The 15,280-nt window shown below is 40.5% G+C and overlaps 1 protein-coding gene across 1 annotated transcript in view; it reads left to right on the top strand.

Annotated features, from left to right (window-relative positions):
- Window positions 1–15,280, top strand: part of IPPK (inositol-pentakisphosphate 2-kinase) — a 29,850-nt gene that overhangs the window by 2,296 nt on the left and 12,274 nt on the right. The window contains exons 2-3 of the mRNA XM_033071192.1: window positions 10,989–11,036; window positions 14,714–14,809. Of these exons, the coding sequence (XP_032927083.1) occupies window positions 10,989–11,036; window positions 14,714–14,809 (144 nt within the window). The remainder of the gene's footprint in view (window positions 1–10,988; window positions 11,037–14,713; window positions 14,810–15,280) is intronic.

Below are 15,280 nucleotides of genomic sequence, written 5' to 3' on the forward strand. Positions count from 1 at the left end.
AGGGCGCTCTCCTGTGTTTAGGCTCTGCTTTTTCCCTGCGATAACTCCGTTCCCTGTAGGTTGCTCTTTAAGACATGAATGTAACGCATTGTTACTCCAGTACAGTACCAAATTAAAAAGTTGGTCATGGAAAGTCACATGCCCAACAAACAGCTCTGCTGGCAGTGAGCTGATAAGCCCTGGACGCAGGCGACACGCAGCCGCTTTTCCAGTGCATCCAGACAAAGCTTTGTCTGGCACTGGGATGCTGGCATCCTATGGAACGTGCTCTGTTGTTTCCATGAAAGTGCTGTCAGTGCTTGCTGTGCTTTTTCCACTTGCTGGTTATTAATCCTGCAGGATGTAACAGTGGCAGGAGTCTTGCTGTGTGCTGAAATCACTGCAAGTGCATTTCTGTTCCTTTTCCCTCCAGCACAGGATAAGGATCCTGAGGCACGGCATGGGCTACTCAACACGTCTCTTCTTACAGTGATACTCTTACAGAGTGACTTTAATTAGTCTGGCAGCATTCAGACAGTGATCTGGTGAATAAAGATGGAATGCCTGCCGAGCATTTCCAGTTCTCATTGTTATCACTGCAGCTCTGTGCTTGCTTGTTTGCTTGATGAGCACTCCAACTTCTGCTTCCATGAATTTTTGAAGTTTCAGTTCTGGAGAATCTAAAGTTTCCAGAACTATGGTACAAATTTCTCTGGTGATCAAGCTTTTCCTTTTGGTTTTTATTGAAGCTGCATTGTGGTTGAAAGGCCTTTGTGTTGTCTTGCAGTCTGCTGAAGTGTTAGAATGATCAGACAACTTTCCTACCTCACATTCTAGTGTGAAATACAGCTGGTAACTCTGAGGTGTTAGTGAGACATTTGTGCTGCAGGACAGATACAGATACTGCTCCACAAACCCCCAGCCAAGCACCATCACAGCCAGCTAGGTGGTTTAGAAAGGAGGTTTCTTTATCCTGGAGTTTTTAGTGGAGAGTTGCTCCTTCTGCTTCAAATCTGGCTTCAGATTTAAAGCAAGAGCTAAGCAGCGCTTTCCCTCCTCCTCTGTACTCATGAGCAGTAGAGAGGGTTCAGAGGAACTGCTGCAGAACAGTTATCTCCTGTCAGCTGTTATGTCTTTCTGCAGCACAGATTCTTAATTTTTCTGAAGTGAGCTGGAAATTTTCCTTTGGAGCTCTGCATTTAATCTGTTGTTTGCTCTTGTGAGACACTTAACATTTCATTTCAAAAGGCTTCAGTAGATGTTTGCAGAAAGTAGTGTAAGCAACTCTAGGAATAATAACTTGGATTTCCTCCTGCTGTTGAAATGTGTGCTTGTAGTCTGCAGTAGTTACTTTATGACATGAAGTATGTACGTTCCTCCTGGCCTCTGTTTTACTTCTTGTCTATTGGGGTATTGTGGTAACCAAAAGCCTTATTTTGAAATACATTTGAACATTAAACTTGTGTTTCAGGATGAGTGTGGGGAAGTCGAAAATGGGAGGTTTTTTCCCTAGCTTGGTTTTTATTCAGTGAGATGGTCTAGAACAACCTTGGCATGTGCTTGCAAAAGGTTGTGGTTTATGGTTTCAGATGGCTGGATTATTAGTATTCATCTACTTCATGTCTTGGAACGTTTGCAGGTCCAGCAGATATCTTTGGGTTTTGGTACAGGACTTAATTAGTAAATGCATAAACCATCTCCAAAGCAAGCATCTGTGAGCTTACAAGTAGGAAAAGGGAAAGGAGGGGAGATGGAAAAGGTAAATGAAGCGTAGCTAGGGAGTCTGGATGAGGCAGTCAAGCCAGGTAATTAAGCTCACAGAAGATTCTCAAAATTGGTGCCTGTAGTAAACAAATATGTCTCTTCTCTGTGATATTTATTTTCCCTTCAAGACCTGTGTAAAGATGGAGGATGTCCCAGGATGTTCTTGCTTTAGAAGCTTCCTTCCCAGTCCTTGTGCTGACTGCACAGGGGACTGTGAGCAGAAGTGCAGGGAGAGAAGGGGAATCAATCTTGTGTTTTAGAAGCAGTCTCTCTTTTCACTGCCTCTGTAGCTGCTTCTGCTGGCACCTGCATTGTGGTGACTGCAAAGCATGTGCAGGAAATCACCTTCTGCTTAGAGGGGAGAGGGATTTGGTTTGGGATTTGAAATAACTCTATGAGAAGGGGCTTTGTGTCAAATCAGGGTGGATAATTGTTCCTCATAGTGCCTTTCATTATGAAATAGTTTTCCTGTGGCTGATAGGTTGTTTTGTTTATAAGAATAATGACAAGTTCAGTTCTGTTGCAATAAACTTGAGAGGACAGGATTGTATGTTTAGACAGAAGGGTGTTACTGAAAGAGTAGAAAGCTTCTATTTGGAAGGACTTAGTTATCTGCAGCTTTTCTCTGGTTTTGTTTGGCAGAAAGGGATGATGCTGATCATTAATTGCTGTCTTGTTGAGAGAATCTTCTTAAGGTGCTTTTTCTGATGATGTCATTTTGTACAAGTCCCAAAACTTGTGTGGCCTGTTTCTTCTGTTGTTTTTCCCTGTGGAATTGCCTGAATCTGTTTTGTGCTATTGAAGTAAGTATTGATGCCCCCAAAACTTCTAAGTTGTTCCTGAGAAATTCCAGATCCCTGACTATAAAGGAAAATTTTTTTTTTTCAGTTGTGTTCTGTTTTCTGTTCAGTTGTATTCTGTTTTTTTCCCCTCCATTAATATCTATGAATGTCTTGATTTCATGGAAATATAGAACAGGCTGCTGATTCCTGTATTAAAAAATCTTCAATTAGGGAACTTTTGCTGTTCTTGTGGTTATAAATACAATAATTTATTAATAATGGCCTTCTCTAAATATTGTTGTGATTTAAAATATGGGTACATGCTGGTCTCTTGGTTCTTCTACAGAAAGATATTAAAAGAAAAGGTAAAATGAAACTTGCATTTGTTGAATTTTAATTTGACTAATGGGAAAGGCATAGTTTTAGTAAGACTTGAACTTAAGCATTTTTGTCTCTTTTTCTTCTATTTTCATTCCAAACCTGTGCTAATTCCTACTTCTGATGGTTTTGGCAATCATGTAATGTAGGGAGGAGTTCTGCATCTGTTTCTGTATTTTCCACCTCTTCTGTTTTTTTTTTTTTAATAATTTAATGTTTAATTTCATAGGATATTTCTTTGACCTGGCTTCTCCAGCGTTGTTTTTTTGGGTGTGTGCATATCTCAGCAGTGTCTAACTCTAAACATTGTTTAACAAAACCCCAACACCTGCACACCTTTTGCCTACTTAGACAAAAGGACAGGAAGACAGCTTGATGATGAAGGTAACAGTCCTTCTTTCTTAGTTGTCATTGCTTTTGATTTTTAAAAATTTTATTTACTTATTGTAAACAAGTAGAGGAGCTTCTGCCCAAATTGACTGAAGCAGCTCTGAAAACCAGCTGAAAAAGCCAAGTACGTGATCAGGGTGTGTCATCAGTGAAAAAGAAAGGAAGAGATGCCTGTCTTGCTGTGAACAATGAAGTTTTTAGGAACAGAGGGCAGTCACTAGTTTCAGTTGGAATTTGGGAACCTTTGTGACACCTGCATTAAACTGTAGCACTCTTTGCATCGACCTTGGCTAATTGATGCACATCTATGGTCAGTGGATGAAAAAAAGACAGTTTTGTATTTGTTTAGATTTAGTTCTTTGGCTAAACAGGTACAAGTGTGACTGTTGATGCCATAACTAATTGAACTAACTCTGCTTGAGTACAATCTACAAAGCTTTTACTATAAACAAAGAATTAAAAGTTGGAAGTACTTCCAGTTCTGTGAATTAGCTGTGAAGCTTTTTATTGACACACACTTCTCCCAAGTAATTAGGTTTCAACATCAAGGAATTTTAGTTCTGTATCAGGATTTCAGTTCCATATTGTACAAGTAGTTAAATTTCGAATTTTCTTGTGTTTACAGTGTTTCTGCACTGAAGGGATGCTCTGACTGCAGAGCAGTGTATATCTCCCATGAAGTGAAAGGGAAGGTGGCATCCAGCAGGGCAGAATGTAGAGAGGAGAGAGAGCAGAAAGACAGCACTTCAAACTTTTCTTATGTGAGTGCCTTAAGTTTTGTAGATGCAGTTGGGAAAACACAGCATGTGTGTGGATGGACATGGGAGACAGAAGCTCTGTGGTCTCACACTAATCCCATATGACAGCAGCAGCAAAGCCTCTCTCCTCCCTGCAGAACATTTGTTTCAGAGGTGTTGTCTTTTGCTAATGATGAGTGTTGGAGCAGACCTGTGTTTTGGTGACCTTCTTTGGAAATTCAAACTCTGCTTTGGGTCTGTTTTTCTTTTTTGCATGACTTTTGAGAATGCTGAAGGCTATATCCAGTGAAAATGTAAAACAAATCTCAGTTTACAGTGAAGCTCAGGAGTCACTAACCTTGATTAAAAATGATCCTGTTTTTTTTTCTGGTTAGGTTCAGTGCTAGCTCAAACTTGAATGTTTTCCTTTTGCAGTTGAGATCAAGTTGTTATCTTTAAAAGATTTCTTGTGTCTGTTACCAGTGCTTGTAGTGCAGTGATGGAGTTTCTGTGCCCTGTCTGTGCTGCTCCTGTATCTGCCCTCAGCTGACAGCTGTGGGTTGGTTGTTTTGGATGAAGCAGCCTGGCTGACCCAAAGCTGTGTAGGAGTGCTCATTCTAAGAGCCTACTTTGTTCACTCTTTTGGTTCTTCCTCCCTGCCAGCTTTTCAGGGGCTGTTCCTTTTGGCTCAGTGGATTTCTCTGTGACGTGAAATAAGGTGTCAAGGAGGTGTTCTGACCTCCTTGAACTGTCCTGCCTGACCTGCTTTTCCTTGGGAAGGAACAGAGTCCCTGGATTCTACGTGAGCACAAGGCTTGCTTAGGTGCCTTCTGGCTTAGTTGTTCTGGATGCTGAGAATTATTCTCTTGTTCTAACTATTCATGTAATTATTTAACTTCATTCTAATCCCTCTTATTGTTTTGACTCTTTATTTTCTCCCCCCATTAATAATTTCCTGGAATGCCTAGTTTCCCCAACATAACATCAGATGACTTGGCAGCTTAATGCTGGGATGTGTGTGCTGCTGACAGAGGGGGCTTTAGGGCAGCTTAAAGGGAGGAAGCTTAGGACATGTTTTTATGTTCTGATTAGTACAACTCACCTGTTTCAGATGCACAAGGTATTTGATGTGCTTTTAAATGGTAAGGACCATTTTTTCCTCTTGTTTCACAGCAGGGATGTCAGGGCCATGTGCTGTGCTAACCAGACAGTGCTAATGCACACTGAGGGCCAGGCATCAATGGGTTTGTTCATCCTGTTCTCTCTCTGGTATGTGTTTCCACCTCATTCCAGTGGGTGTATCACTTGATATCATTTCAGGTACTCTGATTAGCTGGTTTGGCTGAAGGGCAGACATTTCCTCCTCACTCTTGCAGAGTGCAATCATTGAATTCTCTTGGTATTGGTTCCATCTGTGTACTGAAGTTATAGAAACTTAGCTATAAAGTGAAACCTGAGGTAGTGCTTGACTCTCGTGGGAATCAAGATCATAACCAAGCAGGAAAAAAATAAATTGGAATGAGCACCTGAAGTCTGATGCAAGCTGTAAGCTCTGTGCTAAAGAAAACAGCTAGCATGGGGGATTTGCTTTCAAATAATGTTTTGCCATACTGAATGGTGTCAAGCCAGATGCCATGCCAGAAATCCTTTATTCATGTTAAGAAATAAAACCATTGTTCTTCAAGGACTCCTGTGCTAAATAAAAGAGTATTGTTCCAATTTCTGAATGCTTCTTTGCACTATGTGTGAGCAATTGCTAAACTTCCTCCATACTGGCAGGAAGTGTAGCTTTCCTCACTTTGTTTTGTGTGATCTTATCCACCTTATGGAGAACAAAACTGAGCTGGAAAACAATTGTCTATGATATTATCAGTGTATTTAATTCAAAAGCTGCAAAATTTTCTAGCACTTAGTTTGTTTCCATCTCTCATAACCCTTCACATTGCACAGCACACTGACCCTGGATGAGGAGACCTTTAAAAATGTCTTGTGTTGAGTGTCATGAAGGTAAGCTTTGGCTGAAGTGCAGTGTGCTGGGCATGTTTTCACAGAGTTCTGTCATTTTTCAGAAGGAAGAACTCTCCCTGTGACTGTCTTTTTTGAGATGTGAAGATAACACTTCTTTGTCCATTTTTCTCCTTCCCAGAAACTGCACTTTCTGAATAGAAAACCATTGTTTTCTGTTCAAATCCCTCAAACTACAATTGGAATTGAAGGGGTTGTGGGATGTAGATTTGGAATAAAAAAAGAATAATTATTTTAGTTGACAAATACTGCATGCAGGAGCAGCATGCTACTGCAGGAATAGCTTAATATCAGCTAAGCAATTCCATAGTTCATATTGAGTACCTTGGAACTGTCAATAATCAGTGTTTGCATATCACTGTGTTCAGTTTGTCTCCCTCCCTTGGACTGAAAATTAGGTTGCACTTTCTGTAGGTGTCACTGCTGTAGGTTATTGTAAACCCACAATGATTAGATAGCACTGAATAACCACAGTGGTAGGTCTGGCATCCTTAGAGCTGTTTTGTTAAGTTCTTGGTAGCTCTTCAGGGTCAGCAAAACAGTGAATTATATAACCAGTTGCAAAGAAGTTCAGAGCCTTCACAGACACTATTTTCTCTAAAAATATTTGACTTTGTATCTTCATCTCCTTTGGCAGTGATTGGAAAATAGAGGAGTAAGAATTGTAGAGATTTGTTACCAGTCTTGGAGAGTGTTTCACTCCATGTTTGTAATTAGAAACTCGTGACTTTTATATGCACAACTTTAAAAGAAAGATGGGGTTTCTTACTCTGTTTCTGTATTGTGTGCCTTTTAAAGGTGACTTTGTCAGTAAAATTGCAGACAGTGCCTGCAAAAATACTGGTGAGTTTTCAGATGACAGAATTTATGAGGTGGTGTGGAGTGAGGGAGATGATGGGTGTGGGAAGGGGGGTGGAGTTCCTTTTGGGACTTGAAAAGTTGTTTCCCAGAGTCGTGTTCTCTACCAGTGGATCTCGCACAAGGAGATGAGAATCTTTTCCAGTTGCGGAAGGAGATGGCAGAGTGGTGCTTTGCCTCGACAAAAGCAGTTAATGTGCGCTGCTTAGAATAATAATAGAGTAATAACAAATGACGTGAACCTGCTTATTTGGAAAAGGACAAGCTGATGTTTCCCAGGCTTTGTGTTTGGACAGGCTAATTCTTTGTATTTTTATACAGAAACTTATTTTAAACCGGCCTGAGCAGGGGTGGTGAGGAGCAGAGGGAAAATACACATCTTTCTGTATATCTAGGCAATTTTACCAGCAGTTGAGCTAATTTTAATTTTTCATATTTCTTTCACTGCCACAAACTTTTATCTAGATTTTTGTTACTAATGTAGCAAGAGACCTGAAAAAAAAAATTCCATGATGCAAACGAGGTTGTTCCCTGAAGGGGAATATCAAGATTATAGATTTGCCCCAGTTGTGTTTAACTTCTAAAAACTCTCCAGTTCAGGAGCCCTGCAATTTATGACAGTGAGGTCATAGAATAAGGTCAATATCAAACACCAAGCTGTAAAGAAGAAAATGTAAGCTTTTATCCTGTTTTCATAATGCTACTGCCTAAGCCAACGTATCTGGATTGATGCCAGTCATATTTTGGCCGAGCTACCAAGGATTACTTTATTTTTTGGATTTTATTGAGTAAGATTAATGCAATAGCTGTAGTAACTGCTCTGGAGAATAAAAATTCTTGCAGGTAAGCTTTTGGGGACCCAGCCAAGGATGCTGTTTTTTCCCCGGACACACGAGGACAAGAGCTGTGGGTGTGCACATCCTGCTGGTTCTGTGATGTCACCGATTTTGAGTATTTTCACAGCTCCTCCCACAGCTCCTTCTCTATTGGCAGTCCTTAACTTTGTTCTGCTCTAACCCAAACAATTGTTTGGTGATGGGGTGCTAAAGAAGTGTTTGCCTTTCTCGGTGGGGCTGTAAACTGCAGGCTCCAAACTCTGGCTCCTCCGGAACGCTGCTGGTTGCATCATCCCAGCGCTTGAGGATGTGTTTTCAGAGACCCAAGTTTTGGTATCCTTGTTGCTAGTGTTTGTTTTCAGTTTTCCATAACAATTGGAACTGTTGGTTGTTGTTGTAGCCCTAGTATGGTCCTGGAGCCTCTAAGAACATTGTTAATCTGCCATCGAGCTGCTCTGCTCTCCTGTGAGAGTTGTCCTTAAATTCCTTATTTGAGAGTAAGAGCAGCCCTGTGTGATGTTCTGATGGGCTGGTTATTTTTAGTCTTTTGTCACTAAATAAGACCGAACATATGCAGGGATTAAAAAAAGTGTAGAGAATTCTTCCTTTGAATTCATTATTTTTCTAACTTATCTTACATCAAAAGATTTGAAGCCTTTTAATGTTTTATGTGTTACGTTTGCCTGCATCCAGGCACTGTTTCTTTTTTTCCTTTCTGCTTGCAGCCTGCTTTTTAAATCTTTTTATCTCTCTGGGACTGTTACCCAGCTAACTAAATACTCTGATGGTGACAGTGCCTTGATGGAAGTGGTGCTAGGCACCTCTGTAAGCCCTTCCACTGGTGGTGGAGAAGGAAATGTAGGGAGCATTAGGATCTAGTTGATCTGGTTCTCAAAGTGCTAAGGAATAGTGACAACCTCTTCAGAGATCCATTCCCTTTGGGATTTGGGCCATTCTTGTGTGTGCAGATAAGTATGGCACATATTTGGTGTTCAATCTGTAAATATAAAAAAATTGAAGGCATTTTAAGATAACTGACAAAAAGCCTCATGGCAACAACCACCCACAATATTTCCAAGTAAAGAATCAGCTAAGTGAATCAGAGATGAAATAGCATGAAAAATGTGGGCCAATATTTTTGGTGGTGATACTTCTGAAGCAGTTGGCATCTGTGACATTTGGTGGGTTAACCTTGGGGCTGTGGAAGTGGTATTGAAATGCACTAAGACATGGATCCAGTTTCTAGCTGTAAACTTGCCTCAAAATAGGAAAGAAGTGTTTAGAGGGGTTTTTTTTGAGGTCTGGTTTTGGAGTGGGTTTTTGTTTATTTGTTGGTGTTTTGTTTGTTTTTTTTTAATTTCCTCTAATCATCTAATAGTCTTACTAAAATGTAGTGTGGGCTGTCTGGTCTAAGTGCATCTGGAAAGTTTAGTTTGAACAGTGTTATGTTTCCTTTTGACATCTTTAGACCAGCAACACATTCTTTTGTTATATGTAAATTTGGTCATTTTGCCAAATCAGAAATGACTTGCTAATGAACAAATACTGTCCTGAATCCTGTGAGAGCAAATTTGGTTTTCCAGAGCACTGGTTGGAATCTTGGCAGGGAGCTGATTAAAAGACAGATATCTACACTAGCCTTGAAAGATTACAGAATCATGTTTCTGAATGGATTAGAAGTGATAATCAGATCACTCCATCACTGATCCACTTACTTATGAATAATTAAAGCAGGAGATCCAGGTGGTTGAAACACTGTAAGAATTGCACACAAAGCTACAGGCTCATCAGGCCTGGGCTCTGTCACCCATGTGTGGGGCATAATGAGAGGGAGTGTCACCAGGAATCCAGGTGGCTGTAATTACCACTCTGGTGGTACCTCCTTTCCTGTTGGGACACTCATCTTGCAGGACAAATCAAATTAACAGCAAAGTATCCTTTTATGTGAGAGTGTTTCCCAGATGTGGGTGAACAAGGAGATTTATGGTGGTGTGAGACTTTTTAGATCTGGAAGAGCCCTTGTCTGGGTTTCAGTGGCAATGTCTGAACCTGGACCTAGTTTTGTTATTGTTTTGGATGGCACATTGTCATTAGTTTTTCTTGTTTCCTCTTTCTCTCCATGTTAGTAATTAAAGATATCTGCAGCTCTCTCCCCCATCCTGTGCAGAAGCAACTTTTGGCTCTGAAATACGGAATAGAGCTGGTGCTGTCATGCTGTGTGAAGTTTTTTAATGGCAAATAAGGAAAAATGCTTGGATTCCATAAACGTGAAGTGCAACTGGGACATTTTGTCTGCATTGTCTTTGTCAGAGAATCTGAGTGTGCTTCTGTTGTAATGTTTTAAATGGAATGTAATCCTTTTTGGTGTGTCTAGGAAAGACCCAAATGGAGGCAGACTGTCTGAGAGAGAGCTCTGGAAAACAGCTGTTTGTCTCTGCCTTCTGTGGTGCCCAGGTGTTGATATCCCCATTGTACCTGACTGGGCTGAACTACATCAGAGGAAGCAAATATCTCTGGGATCAGATATTTAGGCAGACCAGGGTTTTGCCTTTTAAGGCTGCAGGTTCCTTAACACTGTGCCAGTCTTTGATTTTAATATGTAAAATACCAAGCTTTTTGAATTGTTAAAAAACTGATAAAAATAATAAAAATTACAAAAATAGTGAGTTTTTCTATGTTTTTAAGGTAAAATATATGGAAACCTGCTGTATTTGTTCCTGTGTTATGTATTTGCCTGCAGAAGTTTATAAGTAGCAGGGTTTAGTTTAGTGTCAAGTTCAGCTGTGTGAGTGCTGCTGGTAACTGGTAAATGTCTCCTTAATAATTTGTAATGCTGTGCTCATATTGTGAGTGGGCCTTGTGTCTCTTTTGGGGAGCTTTGGTGCACAAATGCCAGGTTGGGGGTGTTTGTGGCTCCATATGAGCTTTCCCAGATTTCCAGAGCAGTGCTGTAAGCTAAGGGAGCATTTCCCTGGTGCACTTGGTGACTGGAAATGCAGTGGCTGGAGTGGCTGCCTCGTTAAACTGATGGCAGAGCTGGCAGCAGACATGGCTGTGTTTGATTTCAGCTGGTGGATTTGATTTCAAGTTGAGTGAAATAACCATCTAAAATGTGCTGTTCAGGTTGGTTTGGGTTTTTTTTGTTTTCCCTTATTTCTTAGAGAGGTAGATGGGGGAATCAGACAATTGTGCTGTTCACAAATGCTAATGAAACTCTATTCTTTCCTATTCTCCTCCAGCGCTGTGTGGTGCTGCGGTTTCTGAAGTCCCCCCCCAACCAGAATAAGGTAAGATTTAAACATGTCCTGTTGCTGAATGCCCTCGGGTAAGCTAATAGCCAGTGTGAGGAGAAACAAGAAACCTGTGAAAGAGCTGTGAGTGGCAGGAGTGAGAACAAATGGATGTTTTGAAAGGTGCCTGTGTTTCAGGGGGGTTTTGCAAGAGGAGGAAATCTGAGGTTGTCTTATGTAACTGGGATGATGTGAGTGCTGATAGCAAGAGTTCTGCGTGGGGCAGGGTGAAAGGCTGCCATGTGTCAGAGGGCAGAGCTTTCTGTAAGGGCAGCTGTGGCAGTGGCAATGTTCCAGATCCACCTGTGGGAGCACAGGAATGCTGAGGAAGAAAGGAGTTTTCTGGCTGTAGCCAGGTGGGACAGAACAGCAGCCACACAGAACTGGTGTCATGATCAAGGTCTGCTGTTGAGCACCTGTTCAGTAGCTAAAAAGCCATGGAATCTGAACAAACACATGAAATGTCCACAGAATGCCCTTTGTCAGTGAGTGATTTTAGTGTCCTGTCTGTTAAAAAAGAATGTGGCAGAACACAATCTCCCAGTTTCTGCAATGGTACAATAAGGTTTTCATGCTCAAGAAGGAGCTGAAGTGAGTAACTTCAGATTTCTTTTAACAGGGGTAAAAAATGATCAAAACCCAAAGGTGGAGCATAAACGCAGTGTTCCAAGGAAGAAAAATAAGAAAAGAGAGCACAAGATTCAAATTCTTTCGTTTCCTCAACCTTGAGAGGAGTCTTTAGGGTGTGTTAGCTGAGAGATACAGGGAATAGTTTGAGTTACAGCAGCTCCTGAACCACAGCTTTGTGAGGCACAGTGACAGGTTGCTCTGATGAGGGAAATACAAAATGCCTTGGGCTCTACTGGGAATTGCTGTGTGCACCCTTAATTTTAGGACAAAAGATACAAGGTTGAATGTAAACATCTAGAAAGGGCATTTTATTGCTTTAAATCTTGAAGACGAATATGAAAACCATTCAGTTTAACAAGTGAGAAGTTGCTAAAGTAGAAGGAAAAATTAGTGAACACAGCATGAGTTATTTGATGGCCTTTCTGCCACTATTTAGCTTGAAAAAAGGTCAGGTAAAACCAAAACATGATTCAAATTGATTTTTGAGCTGCTTATATTGGCAGGATTTAAAAAATGTATCTTGTGCTTCTGTAGTAGCCCAAGATAATAATGCTTACTGTTAACAAGAACAGTGATGAGTCCAGTACATCACAAGAAAGGAAACAGGAGGGGACTTGACCACAACTTTATGTAAAAAGTTGACCACAACTTTGTGTAAAAAGTCAGTCTGTTGCAGTTTATTTAAGAAGACAGGACACTGAGTACCTGCCCCTTTTTCACTTTTTATTTTTAAATTTATTTGAAGTTCAAAGAGATTGTCACTTTTTAAAAACAATTGCTGTGCAACAAAGTATGAGAGTCACAAAGGAAGGCAGGAAGTGACTTTTCAGTTACCCACCACAGCAGAGAGGCTGGGCATGCACACTCCAGTGTTGCATTTTGAGGAGAGCTGGCTCCAGTGTTCTGCATTTGCTTGCATTGGGAGTGTGTGGACTTTGTGATACACAATTCCCTCTAAATAGAAGGTTTTGTAATTTGCATATATTTACTTATTCTGGTGATTGATTTTTTTTTTTAAAGGACCATTTTTTCTTGGAGCAGAACAGAATAAATATTTTATCATCAGATCAGTAAACAAATCCTGGAGAATCAGGCTTTTGGGATGAACTTGCACATAGCAAGAATGACAGGGAAAATGTTTGGGTTTTTTTTTAGGAGTAGTCTGTATTCCTGACTTAAGCAAAATGAGTTAGTCTGAAGTGTTCTGTGTCTGTGCATGACATCACAGGTCATCCAAGGTAAATAACACTGAAGGAAACAGTTCAAGCAAAATATTTTCTAGTAATACGCCCACTGAAATTCAGATGTGAACAAATAGGTCTCAGTCTTTTCTGCTTAACTCTTGTGGGAAAGTTAAAGAAGTCTGGAGGCTGCTTTGTGTTTTTAATTATCTGTTTAATTATGAATCTGGGATTAGATAATCCAGCAGTTGAACAAGGTGGTATTATTGTGAATTGTAACCTTATTGTTATGATAGAAAAATACTTAATAATGTAACTGCATTACATTGCTGGAATAGAAAGTCAAGTGTCAGGCCTCAAGGAGTGTTTTTAATTGCATATTGCTCATATTAGTATATGATCTTCTTCATGAAAGAATTTTTAAAAAAATATTGAGTTTTGGTGAATGAGTTAGCAGTAATGATGGGGCCTTCAAAAGCTTCTCATCTTTTTGATGTTAAAAGGTGATGCTCAAGCAGCCTGTTTTTTGCTTCATTTAGATATATCAAATATATTTGCTCTTAAATGATGTTTTAAGCTTGATTTATAATTTTATGGCTGTATTGGTCTTTTTAGTTGGTAACTCTTTTCTTGTAGTAAGAGTGGCAGCAGTAAATTGTTATGAAATGCTTATTTGTCTGTGAGTCTGTGTATTTATGTTAAAAATCCCCAAGCAAACAAAACACAAACCTGTGGGTGCTGTGTACGTCAGCAAAGCAGGTCAGAACCATCTGTAAATAGGAATTAGCTGAGATTTCTGTTACTGATGAGATGATGTTATGTTCCTTCTCACCATTCAGGATTTGTATGAGTTAAAGAAGGGCTGTGTTGTCGTTTGTGATTAGTGCTGGATGTAGCCTTTCCTCCTTTCTCTCGGCTAGTCTGGGTGTTGTCCTCTAGCATTTATTTCCTCTTACTCTGCTCTGTTCATGTTTTTTCTCCTGCCCTTGTTTTTCATCTGTGATTGCTAACGTGTACGCAATTGTTGCACTTTCTTTTCTTCCACTGAATTTTATTGTGAGGTTTTAAGAGGGATTTTGTGTGTGTTACAAAGGGACAGAGTAGCTTTGAGGTTGTCTATTGTAGCAATGAAATACCTTGCAGAGAAGCAGAGTGTGCTGGAGTGCTGGGAATGGGATAATGTTGCTGTAAAGCTCTTTTGCTTTACTCCTCAAGCAGCAGGAGTCTGTCCAAGTCTGGCTGTGCATTTGTCCCTGTCCTGCTTCCAGTGCTCATGGAGCTTCCTTTCTAGCTTTTGGCATCTTCTCTTATAGAAGACCTTGGTGTTTCCTTATGAAATTACAGAATATCACATTAGAGTAAGATTTTTCACTGTTGGGGGCAGGATTTGGGACAGATGGCAAGTTCTGTACTGCTCATGCTGAGGTTTGGAATATGGCTCAGTCTTTGCAGCCATTCTCTTCCCAATCTCCATGATGTGTTTTGTAACACTCCAAGCCTCTTCTGCACTGCAACTGTTGGGCACCTCTTTGGACTGCTGGAATTCTCTGAGCTGTTTTAAGAATAATGGTCAGAGTAGGTCTTGAGCAATCTCTTCTTCCACCTTTGCCACTTTCTCTCTCCTTTTTCCTCTGAAACCGAAGAATCATCATCTTTTCTGACCATTCTTCTGTTTGTCCCAGTCCCTGAGGTGGCAGTAGGGAAACAAATGTAGCATGTTTGAGGTGTCTGTTTGGCTCCAGTGTGCACTGACCTGCCAAGCTCAGCAATTAAGTTATTTGTTAAATCGCTGACCAGAAAGTGTGTGTGTTCTGGAGTCTTATAATTATTTCTGAGTTTAATTACTGTATTTCTGTCTTCCAGGCTCCAGAGGAAATCCTACACCATCTGCAAAACATCGTAGACTTTGGAAAACATGTGATGAAGCAGTTCTTTGGGGAGAACTATGTTCACCATGGGGTAAATGATTTGTTTTTAAAATAAATTGTACTCATTAGGCATTGTAACCACTGAAGTGTTTGGGGTAACACTGAGCACCAGTGAAAGGAACTAACAGGGTTTGCAAGATACACACACAAGAAGCATTTGGATGCAAACAGGGATCCTGCTCTGTGCTGATGAGGTGATTGGATCACACTCAGTGGTTTGGCTGTTTCAAGCTGCTGATGAGAAGAAGTGTGGTCATTTCTTTGCTCTGCCTAAGGCAAGAGAGGGGTGTCAGAGGTTTTTAGACTAACTGCCAAACAAGGGGAGAAAGCTGGTTCATGTAAATTGTTGAGGTTTCTGTGCAGTCAGAATTCACCTTTTCCCTTGCTCTGTTCCTCAGGTCAGCCAGATCTTGTTCTCTTATCTGATAAGTGAATAAGATAGTTGAAAAAGTTACAGCTTCACCTTCAGTTATGCAGTTCTGCCTTGGAAGGGTGGGATGTG

Source organism: Catharus ustulatus, chromosome 13 (genome assembly GCF_009819885.2).
Source record: "Catharus ustulatus isolate bCatUst1 chromosome 13, bCatUst1.pri.v2, whole genome shotgun sequence".
NCBI lineage: Eukaryota > Metazoa > Chordata > Aves > Passeriformes > Turdidae > Catharus > Catharus ustulatus.